The 10,100-nt window shown below is 32.8% G+C and overlaps 1 protein-coding gene across 1 annotated transcript; it reads left to right on the forward strand.

Moving 5' to 3' along the window:
* Positions 1 to 427: 427 nt before the first annotated feature.
* On the forward strand, positions 428 to 9,116 carry LOTGIDRAFT_154253 (hypothetical protein; the record flags this gene model as incomplete). The annotated part of the gene is made up of 5 exons (XM_009061958.1): positions 428 to 623; positions 7,018 to 7,098; positions 7,332 to 7,424; positions 8,182 to 8,330; positions 9,060 to 9,116. 5 exons carry the CDS (start codon positions 428 to 430, stop codon positions 9,114 to 9,116), a joined length of 576 nt encoding a protein of 191 aa, XP_009060206.1.
* Between the last annotated feature and the right edge of the window lie 984 nt (positions 9,117 to 10,100).

Raw genomic sequence — 10,100 nt, forward strand, 5'->3', positions numbered from 1 at the left:
TTTTCACGGTGTACGCTAAATATTTAGGGATAAGTCAAGTCTTCACACGAGCGGCCAAGTGTTACTTTTCATTTAGTTGATTACAATGTTTGAACATGAAACGATATATAAGGTTATAGCTATCTTGGCATTAAGATACTGTTTGTCCATCGCGTTAGACGAATTATGAAAGTGTCATTAATAATGTAGACGGATTAAAAGATCGGATTGCCTATCGTATAAATTGGTTGAACTAATCAAGTGCCTACGCACTTCGTACAAAAAACGCACCTTCGTCGTCTGCCAATTTAAAAGCTGTGTGCAAGTGGACAGCCATCTATTTTACAAAAAAGGATATGACTATTACCGTTATTTGATTTATTACAGGTACAGATTAGAAAGATAAGGAAATAGCTATTTGTGAAATTAGTAACTTGATTTTCTTGATATGAAGTTCATCGATATTATTGCTGGATTTCTTTTATGTGTATTAGGTGTTTGTGACTCTAAACCTTCAATATATAGTATTCAAAAACGGTTAAAGAACTTGCAATCAGCAGCGAACAAGAATCATGAAAAGACAATGTTTTCCATGAGATACACAGGATCGGATTTAACATCAGATAGCGGAAGGGGTGATTCAGGTAATACACTTATCTTCCTTATTTGTAAATACAGTTGTTTATCACAATAATTCTTACAAAATATCGTGATTTAAAGCTTAAAAAGACAGGTGTGCCATTTGGGGGGCGGGGGTGATGGGGTTGATTTTAGTCTTGAATATATGTAAATAGTCTTCAGAATTACTAGAAATGAGCGAAAATCACATAATTCCTTTAAAATACTTCAAACTAGGAATTTTACTCACTATTTCTATATATGCCTTTTCTATATATCACAGAGTATCTTTAATTGACGAGTCGTCATTTTAACATTCAAACGCAGATAAGTCTGGAAAGACGTGGATTTGAAGGCTCAAATTTCGACGGTGAGCTGTGAACACTTTTACTGTAAAGCCTCGCTCAGAAATTCCAGTTTTTGAGACTAACGTCTGGTCTAAAAACTAATCCCAGTACCAAAGATTTCATTGGAAATGTGTTATATTACATGATGTGTATTAACAAGGGAATTTCCCAAAATTTTTAAATGTAATGAAAGTGTCTGATTAATCCAGATTACAGGATTTTTACTTTGACGTGAACGCGTCTTTTTCGTTTTAGATTAAGAAATTGATTTTCCACTGCCTTATTTAGAATTTTACAATTCTCTTGGTTTTATACATTATTGTAAAAATTTAAAAAATTGTTTCCTATACATGTGACGTGTATCGAATTATGAAACCTTCAATTTAAATGTTTATGGAAAACAAACTTTGATTAAATTTGCTGTATCAATTGCATTCAGTTTGTTTTTTAGGGGCGGGAGCTTATGGTATTCGTTTGTACTTTGAGGTTTGTTACATAGATTTTTAGTGGTCCTGTACGGAGAATATCCGAACACCGTTTCATGTTGAGAAAATAACCACTGTTATGTTGCACGGGCCATTCTCATTCTGAAACACGAAATGGCATTCTGAAACTTTTCAACTTGGTTAACCTTCAAACATCTATACATGTAGTTTGTTTTCTACAAATGAATATATATCGCTAGTTTATAACTGAATATAGTCTTCTTTCCTTTTCTATTCGTTTCGATTCAGAGTTGAAAAAGACCCAAGAAACAATTGGTAGCAGTCTTCGAAAATCTAAGTTTCTAATTTGTAAAATATTGGTGTCTTTCTGTAAGCGTATCTGAATCAAATGAAATGGTATAGCATAGAATTTATATATAACAAATCCTGTAGATATTGTTTCATTTCAAGGTGTATTATTCTTCTTGTGGCAGATTTGCAACAAATATTGATTTATTTCTATTTCATACATTCCCAAAATAAGAAAAAAACTGGTAGGTGCCGAAAGACAAGGTTCAAATTGCACTACATTTGTTGCATCTTGCATCCAAAAAAATATGGCTAAAATAAAATCATGCCCCACGTGGGTGAATTCATGGTTTTTTTTGTCTAGTACACTTAGTAATGAAAAGCAAAATAAAATGTTGTCCGTTCAGTTCAGATTGCAGTTCTGACATCGGCAGCAGTGGCATTTTCTCTTAATAAAATGAACAACATTATTCAAACCTATGAGAATTTACTGGATAAATTTGAGAGTTATTTGTGCCTTTATCATTTAATTTCCCTTTACCTTGTATATTATTAATCTTAAATTGACAAATAACGAACCTCGAAAGGATTAGTTGACCGTATTTTATCTTGTCTATTCCTTTTTTTATATTTAATGTAAGTTTAATGTAGTTTTCTCTTGTTTACGATAGCTTACTTCTATCATTATAAACTTCGTGTGGATGCTAATGCTTTAGTGATATTAATACCGAAACAAAGACAAGAAATCGCTTAGCTTTAAAAGTTCATTCCCATTATATTTTAAAAGCTAAGTTTTTAATTTGTTTATGAGAAGTTTACATCGTTATCAAAAGATAATCTATCGCATTCTTTTCGATTAGGTTCAATAACAACTCTCTGACATTAAACATTGGGAATATAGTACGCAGGTGCAGTTACAGGTAAAAACTACCTTCATTTAAATTTAAAGTTAAATATTGAGAAGAAATAACATTAAAGGGGCAGAATGCAAAATTTTCACAATACCTAAAAATGTTTATATGATATTTACATCCATGTATCTACTTGAACAAACTGAATTGTTTTTCAAAATATTATAAATATAGAGACTCTATTTAGATATAGAGACATATTTCTCTACAATTAGGCGTTTATTTTGCTCAAATCGGTACAGTAGTTTAACCCCCCCTAAAATCATCATAACTTTAAAAGTTTACGCAAGCCTTTTAAATACTGTTGGCGTTAAAAAGTTAACGACTGTTCGTGGCTAAAACTTTGTCCAGTATTGTTCAAGGACACATTTCTGTAGTTTATGGTATATGGTTTTCATAAATTAGAATAAAAAATTTTCCATTTTCGAAAAAACAGAATGCCCCTTTAAGGTAACATTTTGCAACTTCATTGTTTTCCACTTGTCGTCGAAAAACAGTTCAAGTCCATAATCCAAGTAATGTACGATAATAGTAATATATGGCTGAATTTTGTCCATAATAACGTGAAATTGAAATTTCATTGAGAGTTCCAAATTTTATATGGAAATATTGTAGAGTTAGGCCTATTGTACTTGTTAGGGACAATAGTTACATCTGCATACTTGTATTGACAATTTCCTTCATTCGAAAAGGTATCTTGATATTCTTGAACATTTTGCATTGACTTTAATCAAAATATGATAATTCAAAAAGTATGTATTTTCTCCTTCATTATAGAAAACAAATTAATGGTGGTCATATTAGGATGATGAATAGTAAAACGTTTTTATGTAAGTTTTAATGATATAATGTAATGTTGGAGTACTGATATTTTGATTTTGTTTTCAATGTACTTTGAAACATTAAATAACTTTTGACTATATTAGGAAGTGGGCTAAATCATGATAGACCATTGCTCAGTTATGGCTAGATTATGTTTAAGTGTTTAAGCGTTTTTTGACAAACAGGATGAAAGTGTTACGCAAAATATAGGATCCAGAAACTCAAATGAAATGAAATGAATGGAGTTTTACGTCCTGAAACTGCACCATTTAGGCTAATGAAGACGGGTAACGCCATGCAGGCCACAATGAGGGAAATTATTCCAGGAGTGGCATTAGCCTGCTCTCTTTCGATTTCCAACTGTCGAGGGATCGTTAAAGTGCACAGCCTGTAGCACACGGGGTCTCGGTTTATTGTCCCATCCGAACGACTAGACGCGTTTCTCAACGTATGCCGCGACTGAAACCCATGACTAAGTCTGTGAATCTGTTTCAACCGTTCGTCTTTTTCTTTTAAAGATCAAACGTAATAACTTTTCCTAACCACTCGCCCTATGCCGCTATTTTCTGCTCCTGCTTCATTTAAGTTATCAACTAGCCCAGTGCAATTTTTCTGAGCCTGTTCATTGAACAATGAACACTTCAAAGTTACCTGTGGGTGACATGCTAAAAATATCTCATAATTTGCTTATAAATATTTCTGCAACATCCTGTCGGGAAAAAGAACAATTTTGAAAATTGATGTTCTATTAACAATATAAGGTTATATTGCTTTGAGGCAATAATAAAAGTTTCCAAGTTTGCGCTCCATGTGACAACATACCACTGGCGACTAGCGACTGTTTTTTGATCAAATTGATAATGTTATCTGATAGAGGAATGATGGAAATGTTCCATTATACAAATCTATGGTTATTTCAAGCATTAGTAAAACCACAGAGCACAGTATATCGCAAACAATGTATTTAACCACGCTTTCATCACCGATACCACTCTGATTCCTGCATCCAAGTTTCCCCACTCAGAGGTTCACGGACCTTTATATGTATTAATATAGTATCAGATAAAATGTAGTGGTTGGGGAGTGGGTGTCAATATTCGTATAAAAAGCTATAAACTTATCATGCCTATTCGGTTTATTATGAATCGAGCTGATGATAATAAAAAAACGGGAAAAATGCAGGAGAGACGTATTAGCCTTATAAATCAGTAATATAAGCAGAACTATTAAAAATCGGCACTCAATCCGCTGAAATCTTTCCCGAGCAAATATTGATAATTTGAAACATATTGTTGGTTTTGTAAGACATTTGAGTCTAAAAATCTGGAGGTTTTTTTTATAAAAGATTTGATTCATAAAATCACTTCATAAAGAGGTTTTCTAAATATTTTATGATTTTTGTGGACCTTGATAGCACCAATTTAATCCATTCCAATTTTCACTCAGACTTCTACGGTTTCTGCAATTCCATTTAAACTAAGTGTTGCATGACGTCATTAAGCCCGAAATATGTATTATCGCACATTACCCTTTGCGATTATTGATGTTATCCAACACTTAGTTTTAGTGGAATTGCAGGAGCCACCTAATTATAATAAGACTAAACTTCCTTACCGTTTCTTTTATTTATCATATCGCTGCTTCAGCTAAACGTCTGATTGAAGATGGTGCAATTTGATGACCTTGGAAGATTAGTATGTGACTGACAGTTTGTCGCTTACTTAATACTTAGAAACAGTCTGATTAAAATAAGACCAATCTTTCGTTCCGTTTTTATTAGTTATAATTTTTGATATGGCCACTTCATTTAGGATCTAAAGACGGGCCTTTGTAACATTCGTCACAATAACCTTTGGTCTGCCCCTACTCACTGTGCGTTTTTACTTTGGGGTTGCCGGATTTGCCACCCGATCACCTCCTCCCCACCTTTCTTTAAAATTTCGTGGCCCCTGCTCGGCCCCCTCACCTGATGTTTCCTAGAAATGCCACTACCCTACTTTAACTAATCAAATTTCTGTCGCTGGGATTTTGTGAGTGGGTAAAGAAATATGATCAAGCAGGCTAAGTGAGGACTGATAAGAAACGGAACGAAAGTTTAGTCGAATTTTAATTAGACTGACTTAGAAATAAACATATTTCAAAACAGGTGTAAATTTTTAAGTGGCAATGCCCGAGTCATAAAGTTTTACCATTCGCACCATTCGGAGTGTTTCAAAATCAAACCACATTCATTTAATTTCTTTTTAAACATAAAACATAATATTATTCACGATCAATATACTTAATCATGTCTCCAAGCATTTAACCGTTGGATGTCAAAAGTGGTTGCCAATATAATCATACCTTAAGTAACTACAGGGCGATCGAAGAAGGATGGAATCACACAGGTCTAGTTTGAGCGTCAGTTATTTTTAGAATAAAGGACAGAAAAAATATTTTTGATTGAATTATATACAATATTTTATTAATAATCGTTATGTTGGTATATCGTTTAGTAAAAGTTTATAAAAACTACTTCACATCTTCGACGTGTGTCATATTGATTCTACTTTGAAATAAGAAATTGGAGAGTGATACAAATAAAGGTAATAAAGATATCGATATCTGACTTCCGGTATTGTGTGAAACGCCAATTGCCCACCCACACTAAAACAATAGTAGAAAATAGATTCTGTCGAAGGTTCGTATGCCAAAATAGCTATTTAATTTAAGAGTCAGTACCTTACTAATTGTATTTTCATGGTAAAATCCATTTACGCTTCCTGAAACTTAGATTATTTAACATAAATTTGTGATTGGAATAGTTATCATTTACCACGACGTGATCGTTTGACATTTTTGACGATAAAGTACTACGTGACACATGAGGGTTTTATCAAGTACATGTATTTGTATGAATGATATCAGTTTTTAACCCTTATTATGGTTTCCAAGCGGGTTTCCAAGAGAAATATGATATTATAAAACAGATTTTTCAACAAAAAATAACAACGTACACGTCACGTCACACAATCCACTGAAGACTCATTTCGGCCAAGTTTCAATTTATTGTTCATCCTAATAAGTAGTATTCCTTTAAACAGTTTTTAACCTTAATTAATAGGCTAAATGGTAACTATTCATAACCTTCAATACTTGCATCATGTTGGTTAAATAACCATACAAGAAAACTCATTGACATAGCCCTAAAAACGCTTAGAATCATTCGATATTTCGCAAGATGTTTACAATGGTGTTTGTGTCATATGTCTAATCTAGTGAAACCACTGATTGAAATAGGAGTGCATGGATATCTTCATAAAAGTGTAATAACTGGTGATCAAATTAATACTATTAAGAAATTGATGAGGTATCGAACCCAAACGCGATATAAACCACTATATTACATCGTCTTCACAACAAAATGTTGAGAGAAAATCACTGACATTTACGCTTAATTTCAGATGACACCCTTACTTCCAGAATGCAATAGTTAAGACATTAGCATCCTAATTGAATATACATTTAGTAATAATCAGATCAAGAACAATTATTCAACCAACACGGAATCAGATGAACTTTGGAGAGGACGGTTAATTTAAATCTATCGGTTTTTTTCTTTTTCAGTTTTACAATCGGAAAATGATAAAAATGAATATATTAAAAAGATTTTGGCTCAAAGACATTCACATCGACCTTTAGTTAAAAGTGAGTATAGTTATTGACAATTCGTCCTTGTTATCAAGAAACAGCTCCCACATGATATGTTAAAAAATAACGTCATTAGAACGTACCTCCAATGGAAAACTGGTAAGATTAGGCTAAACTGGAAATGAAAATTATCAGAAAAAGAAATTTCAATTTGTTTGGTGTGATAGAAATAATCTTTCACCCAATATACTTTAGTAATATATTAATATCAATGATATCTTCCATTGTAGTTAATCATCAGGAGGTAGCTGATGGAGAAGGATTAGATGAATATGTAGTAAATAGATTGATGAAAGAACATCGACAACTTAAACATAAAAGAGGTATGTTGAAGTATTTTTTTGCTCCATTTGTGGCAATACGTCTTATTTCATATCAGACATTTATAGTCAAGATAACAAATACATAATGTGACTAATGAAAAGTTAATTTTTTAACGAACATAACTTATTAATTTTGTCGATGATCTTTTCCAATTAAAGACCGTGACAACATATACTGTCCAGATGAGTGAAGAAAGGCTACCTTATGAACCATACAATTATTGGAGACTTTTTAGCCCAAGCACAGCAAATTGAGACGTGAAACTAGTTTTATTTGTTTTTCCTCACCATGATCCACTCTTGTTTTCTCCAAAATGCGAAATTCTATGAATGAATCAAATTCGTGACAATTCGTCTCACTCTTCTGCCTCTGCCTAGCCAAATGAAAGCGGACATGGCCATGTTCTGTCTGGTCGGTTAATTTGGCCTACTCTTTTTTGATTTGCTAACACTTACAGAGATCTTTAACGTGTACAGCGTGTAGCGCATTTACAATCAGTTTATTGAAAAATCTTTAGAAAACCAAGATGACCAAGTTATTCTTTTTCATCTTGGCTAAAGGTATTGGAGCATAAATTACATAGATAAAATGAGGTGGGGTGGTGAAAAATAAACAGTGTTCAATACCCTGAATTAAATCCGTAGTAAATTACTATATATCAAGATGTATCAAGTGTTTGAGAAGGCATTGATAAAGATTCTCAAAGGTCTTTAAAGATGTGAATATTTGCATTTAATAGTTGTACTTTATTTTTAGCATGTCGAGGAGTTGAACGTAGGTTAAAAACATTAAAATGCCCATCAGATCGTTCTATATGTTTATTAGATGAAATGGTATGTAATGATTATCCGGATTGTCCTAACGGAGAAGACGAGAATCCTGCTGTGTGCCTTATTCATGATTGGGTAAGACAATATACTTATCTATCTTGAGAGTAATTATCATAGGAAATATTATTGGAAACATTGTGTTATTAAAAACCAATTAGTATTAGAAGTGTTTATTGGTAAATTTGTTCTAAAAATTCTAATATAATTGTAATTCATGTCCATTTTGACACACCGTATTGCGTTAGCGATGGTTGAGATAGATTTTGCAACTTTAAATATACAAAATAATTTTTAACATAATCACATCCAGCACGAACACATAATACTTTATAAGATTGATGTCTAGCCTAACGAGCAATAGGTAAATTGTAGCTTCCTTTCGTACCATTTTTATTTTCAATAAAACGCCTAAAATTCTACAAGACCACTAGCGTCTGTTAGCTATTTGGACATATATCACCTGGTGTAGAGACAGAAAAAATAGGCCCTGATAAATGGGCATATCCCGCTTTTCTGCAGATGCGGAAGTTTTAAACCTATTTGGATACCTCGGATCCGCAAAACCCATGTTTATATCGAAAGATGAATATTTTTGTAGTTCAGTCATGTCATGATTTTCTCCCTACACCATTTATAACATGACTCCAATTTACAATCATCTTAAAGGTAATTCAATATTATGTCAGAGAAAACGCAATTTTGGAGGTGTCGAAAATCCCCATTTAACAGTGTCTATTTCTTCTGAGTCTACATGGCATTTGTTTCTCAGCGGCAATGACACAATGCTTGTGTTTTTATTTCCAGGCTTCAAGATGGTTTTCAAAGATTCAGTATTACCTAATACCAACTAACGATATATAGGTGTTTATGAAGAACAAAGTTGACAGTTGCAAATATTTTCTTATACCTTCTGACAGACACATTATATCTTCAAATAAGCTATCGCTTTGCAAAGTTTTTTTTCAGGGCCCCGCATGCCAAGTTCTTTGCTGTAGGTTTTGTAATTAATGTTGTCATGTTTAGAATTATAATCTGTAGTTATATAACTGGTGAAAATATGTACACATTTAATAGTACATAGTAGTAGTACAGAAAGAAACCAATTGTAGTTATTCGTAATACTTTTCAAAATAAAAAAACTTACGTCTGGTCTAGTGACGATATTTCAAGTTTTTATTTTTTATAACTTACGTTCATGCAGATATTGTTCATTAGCACGGGAGAAAGCTCAGGAAGGATGTTCCTTTCTGAAAACTACTAAACATTTCCATTTAGCTAAGCTAATCGGTTGTAGTATCGAAATGTGAGCCTTCAAATCAACATGTGGTCAGAATTATTCGCGCTTGAAATAAGCAAAAATTAAGACTATTTACGTATATTCTAGGCCCAAATCAACCCTCCAAAATGGCGAAAATTGTGCCTTTGATTAAAAATTACTAAATTAATGTGGGTGTATAAAATAAATCATTACGACATTATCTAGTTTGATTTGTTATCTCCTCTGAGAATATAAAATAAAGCTGTTAATCTATTATGATAACCGAGTTATAAATGAAATGAAATTAATAGTGTCTTATGTCAAAATCAGTTTTAAATTAGATTAAACGAATATTAAGGTCCGGAGATGGTTAGGTTGTCCGAGCTTTTTTCTTTTTACATGAACGCAAGTTGAGATTTCTATTTGATTGTCGATACATTACAATATAAAGGAAGTGATGACCGGAGCACGGGTCCTGCCACAATGCGGACACAAAAAGCGTATTCTTCTTGCATCTGTACCAATAATCACACACACCTCTATACCAGTCTGATTAAAATTAGACCAAATTCTCGTTCCGTTTTCAT

The sequence above is a fragment of the Lottia gigantea genome (genome assembly GCF_000327385.1).
Source record: "Lottia gigantea unplaced genomic scaffold LOTGIsca_5, whole genome shotgun sequence".
Lineage (NCBI taxonomy): Eukaryota > Metazoa > Mollusca > Gastropoda > Lottiidae > Lottia > Lottia gigantea.